The sequence below is a fragment of the Aureococcus anophagefferens genome (genome assembly GCF_000186865.1).
Source record: "Aureococcus anophagefferens unplaced genomic scaffold AURANscaffold_8, whole genome shotgun sequence".
NCBI classification, from domain to species: Eukaryota; class Pelagophyceae; order Pelagomonadales; family Pelagomonadaceae; genus Aureococcus; species Aureococcus anophagefferens.
Genome location: NW_008705568.1, coordinates 1,264,124 through 1,284,019, shown reverse-complemented (window position 1 = coordinate 1,284,019; position 19,896 = coordinate 1,264,124). Strand labels below are relative to the sequence as shown.

General features: G+C 71.0%; 4 protein-coding genes across 4 annotated transcripts; 3 read left to right on the top strand and 1 right to left on the bottom strand.

The window, feature by feature from the left end:
• Positions 1 to 169: 169 nt before the first annotated feature.
• AURANDRAFT_71576 (hypothetical protein) lies at positions 170 to 3,201 on the top strand (the record flags this gene model as incomplete). The annotated part of the gene is made up of 2 exons (XM_009038466.1): positions 170 to 1,417; positions 1,725 to 3,201. 2 exons carry the CDS (start codon positions 170 to 172, stop codon positions 3,168 to 3,170), a joined length of 2,694 nt encoding a protein of 897 aa, XP_009036714.1.
• Positions 3,202 to 6,673: 3,472 nt separating this feature from the next.
• Positions 6,674 to 10,602, bottom strand: AURANDRAFT_71575 (expressed protein; the record flags this gene model as incomplete). Its single annotated transcript, XM_009038343.1, has 3 exons — positions 6,674 to 7,378; positions 7,557 to 7,882; positions 8,772 to 10,602. 3 exons carry the CDS (start codon positions 10,600 to 10,602, stop codon positions 6,698 to 6,700), a joined length of 2,838 nt encoding a protein of 945 aa, XP_009036591.1.
• A 442-nt stretch (positions 10,603 to 11,044) lies between these two features.
• AURANDRAFT_63961 (hypothetical protein) lies at positions 11,045 to 14,138 on the top strand (the record flags this gene model as incomplete). The annotated part of the gene is made up of 5 exons (XM_009038467.1): positions 11,045 to 11,517; positions 11,607 to 11,970; positions 12,026 to 12,931; positions 13,041 to 13,375; positions 13,907 to 14,138. 5 exons carry the CDS (start codon positions 11,045 to 11,047, stop codon positions 14,136 to 14,138), a joined length of 2,310 nt encoding a protein of 769 aa, XP_009036715.1.
• Positions 14,139 to 14,715: 577 nt separating this feature from the next.
• On the top strand, positions 14,716 to 16,167 carry AURANDRAFT_25558 (hypothetical protein; the record flags this gene model as incomplete). Its single annotated transcript, XM_009038468.1, has 1 exon — positions 14,716 to 16,167. The coding sequence occupies one exon, from the start codon at positions 14,716 to 14,718 to the stop codon at positions 16,165 to 16,167; it is 1,452 nt and encodes a 483-aa protein (XP_009036716.1).
• Positions 16,168 to 19,896: the final 3,729 nt, after the last annotated feature.

The window sequence follows — 19,896 nt, the reverse complement described above, 5'->3', positions numbered from 1 at the left end:
TGGCCCGGGTCGCCTCGTGGCCATTCCTCGCGGTCGCGGCTCGGTCTCAAATTTAAAACATCAATGTTGCACCTTTCCCTTGAGCTCAATGCGGGAGTAGTCGTGACACAACTCAAAGGCAGCCCGAGCCCCCCGTCCTCCAACCTTCTTCTCGGCAGAAGGGCGGGCCATGGCGCGGGTCGGGGCGCCCCACGGTCGGGGCGGGGCCTTGTCCGGCGACGAGGAGCGGCCCTGCGTCGAGGCGCCCGAGATCGTGCGGAGGGGCAGCGACCTGAGGCGGGAGAGCATTCCCGAGGACGAGGAGGCGGCCTGGCCCGACAGCGACGACGAGCGGGACCCCGGGGGCGCGGACCTGCGGCGGCGGGGCACGGCGCACCACACGCGGGGCGAGTTCCACCGGCGGCGCGACAGCCACGAGCAGGTCTTCGACATGTCCGCGGCGACGAGCGACCATCGATTCGACGCGCCGCCCCTCGCGCGGCCGCGGCGCCGGTCGTCGACGGAGCTCAGCGATCATAGCGACGTCAGCGACTTCGCTCTCTCCGAGGGCGGCCGGTCCATGGGCGTCGCGCGCCGGGACAGCGCGCGCGACGTGAGCGACGCGGGCTCGGACGCGGGCGACGAGCTCGCGTCGTCGCAGAACCTCGACATGACCGTGCCGAACAAGCGGCGCCTGAGCCACTCGCTGCCGGAGCTCAAGCTCATGGACAAGGTCCAGCAGTTCCTCCAGGACAACCCGCCCGTGCCCGCGGCGGCGCCCGCGGACGAGCATCCGGGAAACCGGCGGCGGAAGATCGACCTGAGCCGCACGGAGTACCGGCGCCGCTCATCCGGCAACCTGAGCCTCCACGACGACGCCCACGACGTCCTCGCCGACGACGCGAGCGAGGGGCCCGCGACGGCGCGGAGCGACGCGCCGTCGGAGCTCGGGTCGCCCGTGGACCCGGCGCGGTCGCGGCGGCAGCGCAAGAACTACGACCTGGACCGCGACGAGTTCCGCCGGCGGTCCAGCGCCCAGCTGAGCCTCCACGACGACGATCTCGACGACCTCGCGGACCCGGCGGACGAGCCGCCGCGCGCGCGGACGCCCGCGCGCCTCGTCGCCGCGCTGCCGCCCGCGCTGCCGCCCGCGGACCGGCCCCGGCGCCACAGCCACAGCGCGAGCCCAGCGAGCAGCCCCACGGCCAAGCACCCGCGGCCGTCGCCCTTCGCGGGCAGCCCCCAGGCGTCGCCGACGAGCCGCCACCGCTTCGCGCCCGACCGCCTCCCGGGGCCCCGGCCCCAGCGCCAGGCGGCGGAGGACGCGCCGGCGCTCGCGCCGGCGCCCGCGCGCCCGGCGCCGGCCGCGCCCGCCGCCGCCGCCGCGCCGAAGAAGAAGGCTTCCTTCCTCCAGCGCCTCTCCGGCTTCCTCCCCAAAGTCGGCGCGCGGCCCAAGGCGTGACCCCACGCCGCTCCCCCCCTTCTTTTCTTTATGCTTCTCTCTCTCTGCCTTTGCGTACCAGTGGCGCACGGCCCTGGTTCCTCAACTCCGCGGCAACCGAGCTTCATGGACCGGTCGTGAGAATCGAATCGCCTCAGGCAATTGCGCGGCGCGACCACTCGTCCGCGCCGCATCGCATATGGTCATGCTCCGGCCCTGGCGCCGGAGCGAGTCGCCGACGGCCCTGGCGGACGCGCCCGTCGCGGCCCCGAGCCGCCCCCCGCCGCGGCGCAACTTCCTCGAGGACACGCTGCGGTCCCTAGTGAGCAAGAAGAAGCGGCGCTTCCGCGAGGACGGCTACGACCTCGACCTGACCTACGTGACGCCGCGGCTCGTCGCCATGGGCTTCCCCGCGGCCGAGCGCGAGGCCATGTACCGCAACGACGGCGCGGAGCTCGAGCGCCTCTTCGAGGAGCGGCACGGCTCCGGCCGCTACCGGCTCTACAACCTCTGCGCGGAGCGGTCCTACGGCCCGGACCGCTTCGGCGGCGCCTTCTGTCGGTTCCCCTTCCAGGACCACGCGCCGCCGCCCCTGGGCATGTTCTTCTTCTTCTGCGCGGACGTCGACGACTTCCTGCAGGCGGACGCCGGGGCCGTCGCCGCGGTGCACTGCAAGGCGGGCAAGGGCCGCACGGGCGTCATGCTGAGCGCCTACCTCCTGTGGAGCGGCCAGTGGGACGACGCCGACGACGCCATGCGCTTCTACGGCTTCGCGCGCACGGAGAACGTGAAGGGCGTGACGATCCCGTCGCAGCGGCGCTTCGTCCGCTACTTCCGGGCGCTGCTGGACCGGCGGGCGCCGCTGAGCCTGCCCGCGCGGTCCTCGGACGCGTCCGCAAGTCCCAGAACGCCCGCGCCGCCGCTCGACGGCGCCTCCGACGACGGCGACGCGTCGGAGACGGACGACGACGACGCCGCGCCGCCGCGGGAGCTCCGCGCGAGCCTCACGGCGCCCGCGGCCTCGTCCGGCGACGCGACGCCCCTGCGCGCCTGCGCCTCGCTGGGCCCGAAGCCCCCGCGCGTCGCGGCCCGCGCGCCCGACGACGCGGCGCCGCCGAAGGTCAACGGGAAGACCGGCTTCGACGCCGCGCGCGCGGCGCTCGCGTCGCTCGAGGCCCACCCCGAGCGGTTCCTCGTCGCGGGCCGGGCGCCGCGGCACCTCGTGGACCCGGCCTGGAACGCCGAGAACCGGCGCCAGGCGCGGGGCCACCGCGGCCACCTGCCGCCGCCGGTCGTGTTGGCCGTCGCCGAGGTCAACCTCCGCAACGTCCGACCGAACGACCTGCTGGGCCGGCACTACGAGCCGTGCTTCACCATCGCCTGCCGCGACTTCGAGTACCGGTCCGCGGACCTGCTCAAGGCCGCGGGCGGCGCGCGGTCTTTCAGAGCGCCCGCGGCGCTCGTTTCTCTGCCGCTGCCCTTCGGCGCGGCCGTCGTCGACGAGGTCAAGGTCACGTTCCACCGGCGGGGGCCCTACGCGCGGGGCAAGGCCGACTTTTCCTTCTGGTTCCACACGGCCTTCGTCGACGGCGGCGTCCTGACGCTCGGCAAGGCGGATTTGGACAAAGCGTGCAAGGACGGCGCGCACCGCCGGTTCCGCGCGGACTTTGGCGTGGAGCTCCGCTTCGCGCCCGTCGAGCCGACGCTGAGCCGGATCCTCTTCCCCCTGGGGTCCAAGCCCCTCGCGTAACGCGCGTGGTCGGGTAAGGCCCTTACTTTTGCGCGCCGCGGCGTCCGCGCGTCTCGAAACTCACGGCGACGCGGGCGGGTTGTTCTTCAGCTGGATGAAGACCTGGCGCATGCGGCTCGTGTCCATGTTCTCGTCGGACGTCGACGCCTGGAGGTCCACGAGGCTCACGATGCGCTCCCAGGGGTTCTCGCCCTCGCCCTCGGCGGCGAGCTGCTCCATGAGCACCTGCTCCTTCTCGCGGTTCGTCTGCATGGACGCGCGCATCTTGACCTCGCGCTCCTCCTCGAAGGCCTCGAGGGCCGCCTTGGCCTCGGCGAGGTTCGTCGCGAGCACCTCGGCCTCCTTGGCCTCGCGCACGCGGATCTCCTCGTCCCACTTGGCCTGGAGCTCGGCGTCGATGGACGACGTGCCGTTCGTCACCGGGTGGTCGTAGTCCGGGAACTCGTCCATGGGCTCCGCCGGCGCGGCGCGGCGCGGGCGACGAGAGGACAAAGGCGGCTTCCCGCGACGACGCGAGGCGACACCGCGATTGGCCGTCGACACACACAACTATACGCTGGCGCGCTTGCGGTTTGCCGCGCCGCCACGTTGAACGGCTTCCACAAAGCATGGCGGCGTCGCAGAGGCGTGGCGTCGCGCTGCTGTGCCTCGCCTCGGCGGCGTGCACGCGCATCATGGCGCCGACGGCGCTGGACATCGAGGAGGCCTGGGCACAGTCCGCGAACGACGGCGTCATCTTCAAAGAAAACTGCGCGCGGTCTTCTCAGGACGCCGAGACCTGCGAGGCTCGCTGGGTGCGCTGGGTGGCCATGCGCGCGCGCGACATCGCGCGCCGGCGCGAGGTCGACGACGGCGGCGCCGCGCGCGGCCCGCTGCGGCCGCCGGGCCCCTTCGCGGCGCCGGGGAGCTCTCCCCAGTCGTACGACGCGCTGCCGCTCGGCCCGGGCCTCGACCCGCTTTACGCCTGCGGCGCGGCGCGCGCGGCCATCGCGCTCGGCGTCGTCTCCGGCGCGGGCAACGGCGCCCACCGGCGGGCCATCCGCGCGACCTGGGCCAGAGCCGCGGGCGCCGCGTCCGCCGTCGTCCGCTTCTTCGCCGCGGTCCCAAAAGACGGCGAGCTGCCCGCGGCCTTCGTGAACGAGATGGCGGCCCACCGCGACGTCCGCGTCTGCAACTTCACGGAGTCCTACGCCGCCACGTTCCACAAGACCGTCGCCATCTTCCGCTGGGGCGCGCGCGTCTGCGGCAGCTGGTACACGCTGCGGGCGAACGACGACGTCTACCTCCGGCTCGAGCGCACGGCCCGGCTCCTCTTCGCCACGGGCCCGCCGTCGCGGCTCTACGGCGGCCTCTTCGTCGACGGCGCGGCCATGCGCGTGCCCCGGGCCGAGTCGGTGCCCCGGGCGCCCGACGGCGTGCCCGACGACCTCTGGCTCCGGGCGAACAAGGCCTGGGTCGTCTCGCGCGGCGCCTACCCGGCGGACGCCTACCCGGACTTCGCCCAGGGCAACGCCTACGTGCTCTCCTGGGACCTGGCCGAGGCCCTGGCGGCCGTCGGCGACGCGTACCACCGGAGCGCGGTGCGCGACCTGCCCGACGACGTCGCCGCGGCGCTTTTGGTCGACGCGGCGGCCGGCGGCGGCGAGCGGCGGCTGCTCGTGCCCGCGGACTACGCCTTCGAGGGCCGCTGGACGGCCTGCTCCGCCGACGCGTTCTGGCACTTCAACCTGCACCCGGAGCACATGTACGACTTGGACCTCGCGGAGCCGGGCCGGTCGTGGCGCCGCGCGGCGTTCGACGTCGACGGCGCGGCCGTGGCCGTCGACTTCGACGACGCGGAGAACGTGTCGGCCGTCGCGCGGGACCTCGCCGTGGACCACGTGCTCCTGGGCATCGGCTGCCCGAAGTTCGACGCGGGCTGCGTCGCGGACTCCTTGGCGCCCGCGCTCGCCGCGGCGCCGACGATGGTCGCCGAGGACCAGTGCGCGACGATCCCCGACGGCCTGTTCTGCTGCGGCTAGGCCCCTTAAATCCCGCCGACGAGGGTCTCGTAGAAGGTCCGCTTCTCCTTGCCGTGCTGGTCGCCGTCCGTGGACGGCACCGCGAGGCCGAGGCGAATGACCAGGTCGCCCCAGGCCTCCGTCGGCCCGTCGGCTGCGTCGAAGTGGCGGAAGCCGCGCTTCTCGACGCGGATCTCCGTGCCCGGCGGCGCGGGCTCCTTCCGCTCCACGGCCACGAGGCTCCCGTCGAGGTGCTCGTAGACGCGGACGAAGCCCCAGAGCATCTCCGCGGCGTCGAGGTCGTCGTCGATGACCAGGTCGTCGCCGACGCGCGTGAAGTTGTCGTGACTCTCCACGTGGACGCGCAGCACGAGGGGGCCCGGCTCGATTTGGGCTTGTAAGGGCCCGCGCGCCGGCTCCAATTTCGTGTCCCCGAGGCTTTCGCGGCGCAGCTCCCAGCCGTCGTAGACGCCCTGGGGGAGCAGGATGCGGAACCAGCGCTCCTCGGGCACGAGCCGCGCGCCGTGGCAGTGCGGGCACGCGTCGCCGGGCGCCCACGTCTCGCCCCAGCCCTGGCAGCTCCCGCAGACCGTCGACCGCCGCCCGTCGACCGCGGCGCCCGGGGCCCAGGCCGCGCGGCGCACGCCGCCCTCGGCGCAGCGGCCGCAGGGCGCGAGCTTCTCCGGCAGCGCGCCGCGGCCGCCGCAGACGCCGCAGACGACCTTGCGCTTGACTTCGAACGACACCTCCTTGCCGCCCCGGAAGCTCTCGAGGAGGTCGATGGTCACGTCGGCGAAGATCTCGGGCCCGGCGAGGGGCTCCGTCGCGTTCTCCCGGGCGCGGCTCTCGCAGTTGCCGCGGACGACCTCGAGCTCGAAGGCCGCGCCGCGCTCGCGGTACGACGAAAAGTACGTCGCCGTCTGCGGCAGCGCGTCGCAGGCACCGACGCGCCAGCGCTCGCCGCCGGCGTCGCCGTGCTTCGCGTCGAGCGCCCGGTCCGACACGGACGCGACGAGCGTTTCCACCGCGTCGTCGCCGGTCTCCGCCCCTTGGTACCGCTCGGCGATCACGCGGCCCCGCGACGGCAGCCCCTCCGTGCGCCGCGCGCGCCAGAGCGTGCCCTCGCAGCCGAGGCGCCGCACGACGGCGCCCGGCGCCAGGAAGATGCCCGTGTGCTCGCGGCCGCGCGCGTCGACGCGGTGGACGACGACGGCCCGGCCCGCGTCGTTCCAGATCTGCAGCTCGAGCTCGCGGCCGACGCAGCGGTCCCGCGCCGACGTGCCGTTGGACGCGACGGGGCAGTAGCGCGCCGCGTGCGTGGCGCCCAGCGCGCAGAGCGCCGCCGCGCGCCGGCGGCGGCGGGCAAGAGGCTGGGTCATCTCGCACTCATCACAATGTCACGAGCTCATAGCGCAGCAGCCCCAAAACTCAACGAAATACCGATTGAACCCGAGTTGAAGGGGTCGCGTGCGCACCCGACGTCTTCGGAGCTACCTCACGAGTCCCGATTGCAATTCCACTTACGCCCTAGGCGTTGAGCTGGGCCTCGGCCATCGCGGCGAACTTCCAGACGGGCGCGGCGAACGCGCTCTCGGCCTTGGCCTCGATGAGGGGCGAGTCCGACTCGTCGTCGTAGGCGGGCGCGGGCGCCGCCTTGCGCTTCCGGCCGCCGGCCGCGACGTCCGACGCGCCGTTGGCGATGAGCTCGAGGTAGCGCACGACGCCGTTGGAGCCCGTGATCGTGCGGATCGACGTCTTCGACGCGTTCTTGGACCGCTCGAGGATGCGGCCCACGGCCGGCCACCCGGCGGGCGGCTTCGCGCCGAGCTCCTGGTTCGACTCGTCGTTGACCTGCCAGCCCGCGCGCGCGAGCGCGAGGCGCACGTTCGTCTTGTAGCCCTTGTCGCGGCCCTCCGTGAGGAGGCTGAGCTCCGCGTAGAGGAGCCGCGCCGTCGCCCGGAGCTCGCGGTCGTCCGCGGGCGGCGCGACCTCCACGCGGGGGATGAGCTTCGGCGGGCCGTCGTCGTCCGAGGCCTCGTCGTCGTGCCGCGCGCCCGCGCCGACCTGCGTCTCCGCGTCGCGCGACACCGTCGCCGTGAAGACCGCGTCGTCGTAGCACGCGAAGGCGCCGCGCACGGGCGTCCGGTCGAGGGCGAGCGCCGCGACCTTGGCGCCGGGGCCGAAGCGGTCCGCGACCCGGGCCGCGACCTGTGCGGAAATCAACCGCTGGTTTGGGGGGTCCCCACCAAACTTCGGAACTCTCTATCTCGGTCAAATCGAAGTCGATTCGGCTGATTTTTGGACGAATCGATTGCTCTCGTCGAGTTCTCGAAGCACAGCAGAAAGCCTTGCGTCGAAACGGTCGGGTTGAAGATTTGAGTTCCACACAGGCCGCGACGAGGCTCCGGAGCGCCGCGACGGACGAGTCGTCCGGCGCGAGCACGACGACGCCCGGCGCGTCCTCGGCGCCCGCGAACCGCACGAGCACGCGCATCGTCGTCGCCGCGGGGGGCGGCGCGTCCTCGGTCTTCGGCGCGGCGGGCGCGGGCGCGGCGGGCGCCGGGCGCTCGGCGGCGGCGCTCTGCGAATCCGGCGGCGGCGAAGCCACCATGTCGACGTCGGGGCCCGGTGCGGGCTCCCGGGGCGCCGCGGGCGGCGCCGCGGCGCTCGGAGCGGTCGGGATGGCGTCCATGGGGGGGACGGGGACCGGGTCTGTGTGTTTCAGGGGCCGGTTCGGCGGCTCTCGAGACGCCTCTCGAGGAGCTCGGGTCGCTCGCCAAAGGCAAAATCTGAGATTTTCAAGCTTCACGCAGCTAGAAGTGATTTGCAATGGATAAGCTGCTCAAGCCGTCGACGGTCGCGGAGATGGCGGACACGGTCAAGAAGTCCATGGGCTCGCTGAGCACGAAGCCCGCAGCAGGCCAGACCGACGCCGAGGCCGTGCGCGAGTTCACGCAGGAGGCGGGCCAGCCGACGCCGGACCGCCCGATCCCCATGACGACCGACGAGGTCAAGTTCATCGCGAAGATGATTTTAGACGAGACCATGGAGCTCCTCGCGACGGTCATGTCCCCCGCGGAGTCGAAGTCGACGCTCAAAGCGATGATCGACGTGTCCGAGGACCTGCCCAAGGAGAAGTACGACCAGGCGACGGAGGCGGAGCGCGACATCCACAAGTGCGCGGACCAGGCCGACGCGCTCGTCGACGCGCGTCGCCCGGCGTGCCTCTTTTCGGACGCGCCGCGCGCGAAACCCCCCGTCGTCGTTTCAACGCGTCGCGCGAACCCCTTTTCGGTCGTTTCCAGGTCTACTACTACTCGCTCAACGCGGCCGCGAAGAAGGGCATGAACCTCTCCGCGGTCTTCGGCGTCGTCCACGGCGCGAACATGGCCAAGCGCAACCCGGCGACGGGCAAGTTCGAGAAGCGCGAGAGCGACGGCAAGATCATCAAGCCGCCGGGCTGGTCGCCGCCGGACGTCGAGGGCGAGCTCAAGCGCCAGCTCGCGGAGGGGTCCTTCTAGGGGGAGACGCTGCTGACAACAAGGTAACTTACGGCTCGCGCGGGTCCCACAGGGCGTCTAGTAGTCGCCGTAGATGTGACCCATGATGCCGCTGTAGTCCGGGGCGTCGGTGTGGGCGAGGACGGCGTTCTCGCGTTCGATCTTCTTGCGGATCGCGGCGAGCTTCGCCTGCCCCTCGTCGTCGTCGTCGTCGGGCTCGTTCGCGATGAAGTAGCCGCCGAGGCCGAGGTGGACGCAGTCGGTGACGATGTTGTTCTCCTTGATGCGCACGGCGGGCTCCTCGGGGATGTCGCTGAAGTGCAGCGCGGCCCCGGCCCGCGAGACGGACCCGTAGTTGGCCACGGTGCAGCGCAGGAGGTGCACGGGCGCGTGCGCGAGGACCGTAAACCCGCGCGTGCGCGGGCCCGACTCGAAGACGCAGTCGACGGCTCGCACGTGGCCGCCTCCGAAGACGACGCAGGGGCTCCAGTCCTCGCCGCCGTCGGGGTCGACGCGGACGCGCAGGCCCTCGAGGTCGACGAAGACGTCGCGCGCCGAGACCCAGAGCGCGACGTTGTTGCTCACGATGGATCCGTTCGGCGTGCCGACGACCTTGATCGTCGTGTTCAGCGACAGCGTGTTGATCTGCGACGTCGAGCCGACCGTGTAGCCGCAGTCGCGCGCGGTCGCGCTCACCTTCTCCTTGTCGCACGCGGGCTCCATCAGTTTCAGGTCGCACTTCTTGTCGACGACGAGCACGGAGCCGGACTTCTCCATGTCGTGGACGCATTCGAAGATGTTCGACCAGCAGCCGGCGAAGGTGCCGTGCTTCGCGAACGCCTTCTCCGCGGCGGCGGCGTCCGAATCGGTGACGACGTAGACCTTGGCCCGCTTCGTCGGCTTGAGCGCGGGCGGCGGCACGCCCTCCCAGAGGCCGTACTTGTCGCAGACCTTGAGCATGTCCCAGCAGCGCTGGTTGCGGGCCAGGAAGTTCCACTTGCCCGACGACGACGGGCTCTTCGGGTACTTGGGGTAGTCGTCCATGCTCTTCGTCCCGACGGGCTGGGCCTGCCAGGCCTTGAGGGAGGTGGTGTACTCGACGAGCTTCGCGTCGTGCTTGAGCTGGGCCGTGGCCTTTCGAATGGCCCGCTTCGCCTCGAGCGTGTCCTCGGAGCCGTGCTTGGCGACGGCGGCTTTCAGCGCGTCGGCGACGAGCACGACGCTCATCTTCGTCATCATCAGGCCGTGAGCCTTGGTCTCGTCGTCGACCTTGAGGACCGCCACGCCCTTGAGGTCCTTGTCCGTGATGAGGTAGCTTTCCTTCGCGTAGGAGTACGAGCAGAGCTGGCTCGGCGCGGCGCCCTCCGTGCCGTGGTCGCCGCTGTCGAGGCACCGCCAGCACCGCAGGCAGGTCCGCGCGCACGTCAGCGTGTCGAACCACGCGGCGCCGTGGCCGCACTCCGCGCAGTGGCCGGACGACAGCGCCGCGCAGACCCGCCGCACGCCGTACGCGCGCTCCGTCATCTCGCGCTGGTCCGCGGAGATCTTCTTGTATCCCTGCCAGGCGTCGCACTCGCTGAGGAAGGTCTTCCAGATGTCGTCGACCTCCGTGAGCAGGGCCGTGGCGCCGCGGTCGACGAGCGACAGGGCGACGACGTCGCGGTAGGCGCAGTAGCTCGCGACCTCGCGCAGGAGCTCGTGCTCGTGGCTGAGGATGCGCACGAGCGCGCTCTGCTTCGGGAGCGCGACGGGCGGCGCGGGCGCCTTCTTCGCCTTCTTCGCCGCCTTCTTCGCCGCTGGCGGCGCCTTGGCCTTCTTGGCCACCGGCTTCTTGGCGGGCGCCGGCTCGTCGTCCGACTCGATGGCCTTGGGCGCTGGGCGTTTCACCCGTGTGGAGCGGCGCGCCGGCTCGACCGCGGCAGTGTTCGCCATGGTGTCTTGGTGGTTGGAGTTGGGCTGTACACGACGCGAACGATCCGAGGCGCGCCGGCGTCGGGTCGAGTCGAGCTGTGCTGCTCTGTTCGAAAGTTTGCACTGTCCGGACGGGTGATGTTGCCTTGCCAATGCCGGGCAGCCATCTCCATGGTCTACGGCATGCCCAGCGAGAGCTTGCACTGATTTAGCCCAACGAAGCACAGCTCGACCCATGCCGCGCTCGAGGAAGAAGCCCGCGAAGAAAGGAGCAGCGAAAGCGAAGGTCCAGACGCTTGATGCCGAGGAGGAGCCCGAAATCATCACGGTCGCGCGCGCGGCCCGGCTCACGCCCGTGGAGGCGGTCATGGTGTGCGCCGGGTTCATGTCGTCCCTCGCGGCGCTGCTGACGGAACGCGCCGTGGAGGACATCAAAAACTACGCCGAGGAGGAGGGCGTCGCCATGACCGAGGAGCGAGCCAAGGCGCAGGCGACGGAGGAGGTCGCGCGCATCCTCGGCGCGACGCGCGGCGAGGAGCCCTGCGACGCCGTCCAACGACACGCCGCGGCGTCGGGCCGCTGGCTCGTCGACGCGCTGCGCTCCGCGGCGCCCCCGGCGCCCCCGGCGACGCTGCTCCGACTCCTCCGGAAGACGTCGCAGCTGAGGCTGCGGTCCGCGCTGCCCGACGACGACGCGGCCGTCGCGCCTCTCGTCGCGGCGCGCTTCCGCGCCATGCTCCCGGAGCGGAAGACGTCCCAGCGGAAGACGTTGGAGTCGCTCGACCTCGCGGGCTGGTTCGCCGCGCAGCAGATCTGGCTCGACCCGCGCGGCGTCGTCCTCGACAAGGAGCCCGCGCTCGTCGCGCCGTGGCGCCGCTTGCTCGACAGCGGGCGGACGGTGCTCGAGCTCCATGCCTCGAACGAGCTCTTCGGGCCGTGTCGAGCTGCGTGGCATTCAACCGGTGGTTCGGGGCGCGCGGACCGAACTTCGAAACTCTCGGTCGAATCCAAATCTTTCGACCCAGGTTAAACGCCTTCCTGGACGCGACGGACGACTCCCACGAGGAGCTCGACGCGGCCGCCGGGTGCCGGGACTGGCAGGTGTCGTCCGACGTGCGCCACGCGAACTCGCGGGCCGCCGCGCAGCGCGGCGTCGACGCGCTCGACGCCGCGGCCCGGAAGCGCGTGGGCCGGCGCCAGCTCGCGGGCGCGCGCTTCAACAGCCGCCGCTTCCGCGAGGACCTGGTGCCCGGGGTCAAGGGCCACGTGCCGCGCGCCGCGGACGCGCGCGGCCGCGTCCACGGCTTCGTCCACCTCCTGCGGCGGACCGGCGGCGCGTGCCCGGGCCTCAGCGACCTCGCGGGCTGCTTCGGCGGCAACGCGCCCTGGGTCCCGCGCCGGCGTCCCGACGATGAATTGCGGGGAACCGACGAACGCCCCGTAGGCCTACGCGCTCAACGACTGCACGAACCTGGACCTCGAGCACATCGCCGCGTTCTGCGGCCTCTCGATCCTCCTGGGCGGCGCCGAGGGCGACGCGAGGGAGCACGCGATCTGCGCCTGCTCCGCGTTCGCCGCGGCGCCCGAGGCCGTCGACGCGCTCCTGGCGTGGTTCGCGCTGACGCCGCGCATCGGCCGGACCGAGGAGCCGCCGGAGGGGCCCCACCCGTGGAGCGACCTCTTCCTCGGCGACGACGGGACGCCCGCCGTGCCCGAGCTGTTCGACTACGTGCTCAGCGACACGCCCGTCCCTGCGACGCCGGCGCAGCTGACGACGAGCATGGAGTACTGCTGGATCATGCTCGAGGGGCCGCTCGCGGTCGCGACGCTCCTCTGCGGCGCGCGGTGCGGGTGGTCCGCGGGCCGGGCCGGGCGCGACCAGGCCTCGGGCGCGCTGGTCCCGCACCCGGTCCAGGCCACGGTCGCGGCGTCCGCGCACCTCCCGGGCTTCCTGGACCGCCTCCTCGAGTTCGTGTTCCTGTCGTTCGAGGACCCGAACCCGCCGGGCGTCGCGGGCCTCGCGGCAAAGGTCGGCCTCTCGGCGACGGAGGCCCCGCTTCTGAGCATCGGCGAAATCGCCGCGCGCTGCCTCGTCGCGCTCTGCCAGCGCGTGCCCGCCGCCGTCGCGCCGCTGCGGGCGGCCTACGCGCGCGCGACGATCAAAGAAGACGGCGACGCGCGCGTCGTCAACGCCATGTTCGTCTTCTTCCGCACGCAGTACGACGGCCGCTGGAACCTCTCGCCCGTCGGGTCCCGCGGCTACGTGTTCCTGAGCCTCTACCGGCGCGCGGCGCTCGACGGCCCGCCGCCGCCGCGGCTCCGGAGCTGCATGGCGTGCGGCCGGGACGAGGTGCCAGGCTTCCGGCTCTCCGCGTGCGCCAGCGTCCTGCGGCCGTGACGATTTTCGAGAGATTTTGGGTGGGAAAACGATGAACAATCGTCACCGACGTGCTTGGTAGGCTTGCGCGCGCTGCAACTCGGTCTACTTCTGCGGCCGCGACTGCCAGGCGGCCGCGCACGGCATGCACAAGCTCTACTGCTCCACGGACCGCTTCGTGCGCATCCGCGACGGCGACGCCGAGGAGCACGCGTCGCAGACGCGCGTGACGGGCTCGCGGCGGTCGTCGCACGCCATGGCGAAGCACATGCCGAAGATCGCCGCGGAGCTGGGCATGCCCTGGGAGGAGATCCTGGAGAACGCCAAGGCGGAGACCATGGCCAAGATGCCCTGGCGAGGGCGCCAAGCTGCCGCAAAGGCCATCATGGCCAAGATGCCGGGCGGCGCCTCCGAGTCGTATAAGAGCCCTTAGAACGGGAACGTCGCGAGGACGAGGCGCAGGGACGCGCACGCGTAGGCCCCCACGAGCGCGACGGCCACGGCGAGGATCTTCGGCCGCGTCGGCGCGAAGCCGAAGAGGGACGCCGTCGGCGGGTCGTGCTTGAGGAGGAGGTACGCGTGGATGTCGCGCTGGCGCACGAAGCGCCCGAGCATGTGGCGCGACGCGCGGTTCAGGTCCGCGACGGGGCAGAGCGGCGCGAGCACGTGGTAGAAGACGAGCGCCGCGTGGAGCGTGTCGTCCGCGATGGACAGCGGGTCCCGGTCGCGGGGCGGGCCGTAGAGGCCGAAGGCGTTCGCGACGTCCCGCGCGCCCAGCAGCGCGTAGAAGAGGCCCGAGAGGGCCACGTAGGCGCGCCAGTCGGTCATCTCGCGGATGACGGCGTCCTTGGCGAGCTCGTGCGTGCGGTCGTCGTGGACGACGTGGACCCGCCGCTCCAGCGCGCCGCACCGTAATACCAAACACGCGATGGGCCCGAGCCGCGGCAGGAACGCGAAGAGGTCCGCGGCGGCGAAGAGCGCCGGTCGCAGCGGCGACGCGGGCACGTTGCGGCACGTCGCCGACGCGTGGGCCGCGACGAACAGCGCGAAGCCGCAGCCCAACAACCGCGCGGGGGGCGGCGGCGGCGGCGGCACGCGCTGCACGCGCGAGTCGTGGGCGGGATCCTGGGACGGCGGCGGCAGGTTGCCGCGGCGCGCGTCGACGAGCGCGACGGCGTAGGCCGCGAGGGCCAGGGCCGCGTAGACGGCCTTGCGCGCGCAGACGTCCGCGGCGCCGCCGTCGGCCAAAGCGAGGACGCCCGCGTAGCAGATGCCGTAGCCCACCGTCGCCGCGAGGACCAATAACCCATAAACCGCGCGGTACCAGCGCCAGAACGCGTGGGGCTCCTCGAAGGACAGGCCCAGGATGCGCAGCAACAGCCGCTGGCGCCGCTCGCCGCGGCCGCCGTCGTCGTGGACGTGGTCGCCCTCGTCGCTGAAGGCGCTGAAGGACCGCGCGCTCAAAAGCGACGCGCTCAGGTCCCGCTGGTCCATAGGCGGCGCGTCCATTGCGTGCACGGCTTCAGGTCGGGGCGATCGTCTCGGGCTTCTTCATCGTAATTAAACCGGAGGCAACACCACGGCGCTCGGCACGACAACTTTACCCTGCCGCGCTTGAGGCTCGAAGTCTGAGCTCAGTGGTCGCCGCCGCCGAAGCCGCACCCGCTACGACGACGATGAACAACATGGTCCTCCTCCTCGCGAGCGCGAGCGCCCTCCGCGCGCCCCTGCGCCCGCGGCCCACGCGCACGTTGGCCATGGCGGCCAAGGAGCACTTCGACTACCTCGTCATCGGCGCCGGCAGCGGCGGCATCGCGAGCGCGAAGCGCGCGGCCCAGGTCCACGGCAAGAAGGTCGCCGTCGTCGAGCGCGGCGCCCTCGGCGGCACCTGCGTCAACGTCGGCTGCGTGCCCAAGAAGGTCATGTTCAACGCGGCGCACATCATGGAGTGCCTGCACGACGCGCCCTTGTACCAGTACTCCGGCGCGGAGGACGTCAAGCTCGACTGGGGCAAGCTGAAGACGGCGCGCGACAACTACGTCGTGCGCCTCAACGGCATCTACGGCCGCGGGCTCGACGGCGCGGACATCACGACGCTCACGGGCCTGGCGTCCTTCGGCGACGACGGCGAGGTCATGGTCGGCGGCGAGGCCTACACGGCGGACCACGTGCTCGTGGCCGTGGGCGGCGTGCCGTCGCTGCCGCTGGAGCTCGAGGGCGGCGAGCACACGATCACGTCCGACGGCTTCTTCGAGCTCGAGGCGATGCCGGAGAGCTGCCTCGTCGTCGGCGCGGGCTACATCGCCGTGGAAATGGCGGGCATCCTCAACGCCCTCGGCTGCGACACGACGCTCGCCGTGCGCGGCGACAAGGCGCTGCGCGCCTTCGACGAGCTCCTGTCGACGACCCTCGACGCCGAGATGAAGCGCGCGGGCATGAAGATCGCGACGGGAACGACGCTCGCGAAGGTCGAGCTCGTCGACGGCAAGAAGGTGGTCACGACGACGGACGGCGCCACGCTCGGCCCCTTCGACGAGGTGCTCATGGCCGTGGGCCGCAAGCCCCTCGTCGAGCCGCTGAAGTTGGAGAACGCGGGCGTCGACCTGAACGACGAGGGCTACGTCGCCGTCGACGAGTACCAGCGCACGACCTCCGAGCACAACGTCTACGCCCTCGGCGACGTCTGCGGCGCCATCGAGCTCACGCCCATGGCCATCGCCGCGGGCCGCCGCCTGAGCGACCGCCTGTTCGGGGGCCCCGAGTGCGCGAACGCGAAGGCGGACTACGAGGGCGTGCCGACCGTCGTCTTCTCGCACCCGACCATCGGCACCATCGGCCTCACGGAGGCCGAGGCGCTGGAGAAGTACGGCGAGGCCAACGTCAAGGTCTGGACGTCGACCTTCGTCAACCTCTGGTACGGCCCCATGCCCATCGACCCGTCCGACAAACCGAAGACGGCGATGAAGCTCGTCACCGCGGGCGCCAACGAGCTCGTCGTCGGGCTCCACGTCATCGGCCTCGGCGCCGACGAGATGCTCCAGGGCTTCGGCGTCGCCATGAAGATGGGCGCGACGAAGGCCGACTTCGACAGCTGCATCGCGCTCCACCCGACGGCCGCGGAGGAGTTCGTCACGCTCGCGCCCTGGGGCCAGGGCGCCGGCGACAAGATGGGCGACCGCTCGGCGGCCCCGACGCCCGTGCTCCACTAGGGCGAAGCGGCGGCGCGCGCGCCGAAGTAACGAGGTGGCCCGAGGAGCCGAAGTAGAATTAGCCGGCTGATGGACGGCTAGGTCCCAAATTACGCGGCGGCGTAATTTACGTGGGCCGTCCCACGGCGTTTTTTACGCGTGTTTACGCGTTTTTTACGCGTTTTTTACGCGGAGCTTTTTTTTTATTTAATTATTTATTTTTTCGCCGGGGGTCCGAGATGCAAACGGCGTCGATTTAGACTAGAAAAAAAAATTGAGCAAAAAAAAAAAGTACCGCGTTATTTACGTAAAATTACGCGGGTTCCTGGCCACGTTTATTATGGCGTTTATTACGCGTTTTTTACGCGTGCTTTGGGACCTAGATGGACGGGTCTCACTCGTCGTCGCGGCTCGAGCGCCAGTAGGCGAGGACGTGCCAGAAGACCTCCTTCGGGATCGCGCGCGTGGACTCGTCCGGGACGCCGAAGAGGCGCGCCAGGGCGGGATCGGCCAGCGGCGTCGCCCGGCCGCGACCGCAGAGTAGCCGGAGCCGCGGCTCCTTCAAGTATTTCCGAGTGATCTGTTCAAATAAGTTATTCTAGCCTTGACAACTCGGCCAACGACGACGGCCCGATTATGCGGCCTGCCACACCTTGAGCGAGTTGTCGTGGGACCCGGAGACGACGCGGCCGTCCGGCAGGACCACGAGGCAATTCACCTGCGTGAAGGAGATGAGGGGGGCGCTCGGGGACGGCGAACGACGATCTGAGGCTCCGCCTCGCTCGGAGACGGCGCGGCCGGACGCCGGAGACGCGCGCCGGACGAGTGTCCACTGAGCGTGCGGAAGCGGCGGCCGTCGGTCGCGTCCCAGACAATAAGGGACGCGTCGTCGGACCCAGAGACGACGCGGCCGTCCGGCAGGACCGCGACGCACCTCACCTGCGTGCGTGCGCGAGGCAGATGAGCGAGGCGCTCGGGGACGGCGAACGACGATCCGAGGCTCCGCCTCGCTCGAAGACGGCGCGGCCGGACGCCGGAGATGCGCCCAGTCCGAGTGTCCAATGAGCGTGCGGAGGCGGCGGCTGTCGGTCGGGTCCCAGACGATGAGCGAATGGTCGCCGGACCCAGAGACGACGCGGCCGTCCTGCAGGACCGCGACGCACGTAACCTGCGCGCGGGCGCGAGGCATATAAGTCGGGCGCTCGGGGACGGCGAACGACGATCCGAGGCTCCGCCTGGCTCGGAGACGGCGCGGCCGGACGCCGGAGACGCGCGGTGGACGAGTGTCCGATGAGCGTGCGGAGGCGGCGGCCATCGGTCGGGTCCCAGACGATGAGCGAACTATCCCAGGACCCGGAGACGACGCGGCCGTCCGGCAGGACCGCGACGCATCCCACCTGCGCGCGTGCGCGAGGCAGATGAGCGAAACGCTCGGGGACGGCAAACGACGATCCGAGGCTTCGTCCCGCTCAAAGACGGCGCGACCGGACGCCGGAGACGCGCGGGTTCCGAGTGTCCAGTGAGCGTGCAGAGGCGGCAGCCGTCGGTCGGGTCCCAGACGATGAGCGACATGTCCTCGGACCCGGAGATGACGTCGCCGTCCGGCAGGACCGCGACGCACAGAACCTGAGCGCGCGCGCGAGGCAGATGAGCGAGGCGCTCCGGGACGACAAACGACGATCCGAGGCTCCGCTCGCTCGAGTACGGCGCGGTCGGACGCCGGAGACGCGCGCAGTCCGAGTGTCCGATAAACGTGCGGAGGCGGCGGCCGTCGGCCGGGTCCCAGACGATGAGCGAATCGTCCCAGGACCCGGAGACGACGCGGCCGTCCGGCAGGACCGCGACGCCCCATACCTGCGCGCACGCGCGAGGCAGATGAGAGAAGCGCTCGGGGACGGCGAGCGACGATCCAAGGCTCCGCCTCGCTCGGAGACGGCGCGGCCGGACGCCGGAGACGCGCCGAGCTCGAGTGTCCGATGAGCGGCGGGAAGGAACTGCCGTCGGTCGGGTCCCAGACGATGAGCGACTTGTCGTCGGACCCGGAGACGACGCGGCCGTCCGGCAGGACCGCGACGCAGAACACCTGCGCGAGGGAGATGAGCGGGGCGCTCGGGGACGGCGAACGACGATCCGAGGCTCCGCCTGGCTCGGACGCCGGAGACGCGCCGTGTCCGAGTGTCCAATGAGCGTGTCGACGCACTCGTAATGCCCAGCCACGCGCAGTGCCGCCATGCTCTGCGCTAGCGGTACCGCGTCCAAAGGTTGCGACTCGAGAAGCTCCGGCGCTAAGAACTTGAGCTTCGGGTGGGTCTCGGTGTCCCGCTGGTCGCAGCGGCCGCAGAGATCGTAGTCTGGGCGCACGGTGCACTTGAAGCGAACGCCGCGGATGGGGCTCATGCCACAATCGTCGCACGTGACGCCGACGTGCACGGCCGCGGGCTCAGGCGAACGGGCACCGGTGAGGATCTCGGCCTTCATGTCTGTGTACTCCTCCTCCGTGAGGATGCCTTCGTCGAAGAGGCTCTTGATGTCACGCAGAGCCTGGACGGCGGCGGAATCAAGCATCGCTCCTTGTCGACTTGCCAACCGGTTAGCCGTGCAGGCGGAGCACCAGGTATTGCCTGGACGCGTCTCTAAACGTAGGGGGCCCGGGGAGGAACCGCGGGAGTCGGAGTTTTCAGAGGCTCGGCCTCAGGCTCAGCCAGGTATTGCCACTCACAAGTCGGGAATTCAGCGAATATGAATCCATAGCGCCCTTAGCCTCCACTGCTCCGGACCACCTACGCTGCGACTCTTAGCCGTCAGCCTAGCTGACAGCTATGGCTCGTTCGTCTAGGTGCCCCTCTAGCCCCTCTGGTTAAGATCCCTGCCCCCTTGGAAGGCTCCTGGATAAGTCACCTCCCTCGTCGTCGCGGTTCCCGAGTAGCCGTTCGAAGTAAATTAGCCGCCTGGCGGACGGCTCGGCGGGTCTCACTCGTCGTCGCGGCTCGAGCGCCAGTAGGCGAGGACGTGCCAGAAGACCTCCTTCGGGATCGCGCGCATGGACTCGTCCGGCGCGCCGAAGAGGCGCGCCAGGGCGGGATCGGCCAGCGGCGTCGCCCGGCCGCGGGCGCAGAGTAGCCGGAGCCGCGCGAGCTCGACGCGCGGCTCCTTCAAGTATTTCCGATACGATCTGTTATTCTGGCCTTGCCAGCTCCTCCCGACGACGACGGCCCGGTTACGTGGCCTGCCACACCTTGAGCGACTTGTCTTCGGACCCGGAGACGATGCGCCCGTCCGGCAGGATCGCGACACAATACACCTGCGCGCGCGAGCGAGGCAGATGAGCGGGGCGCTCGGGGACGGCGAACGACGATCCGAGGCTCTCCGCTCACTCTCAGACAGCGCGGCCGGACGCCGGAGACGCGCTTGGTCCTCGTGTCCAATGAGCGTGCGGAGGCGGCGGCCGTCGGTCGGGTCCCAGACGATGAGCGAATGGTCGCCGGACCCGTCGACGACGCGACCGTCCGGCAGGACCGCGACGCACCACACCTGCGCGCGCGAGAAAGATGAGCGGGGCGCTCGGGGACGGCGAACGACGATCCGAGGCTCCGTTTGCACGGAGGCGGCGCGGCCGGACGCCGGAGACGCGCGCAGTGATCGTGTCCAATGAGCGGCGGGAAGGAACTGCCGTCGTTCGGGTCCCAGACGATGAGCGACTTGTCGTAAAACCCCCCCCCGGAGATGACGTCGCCGTCCGGCAGGACCGCG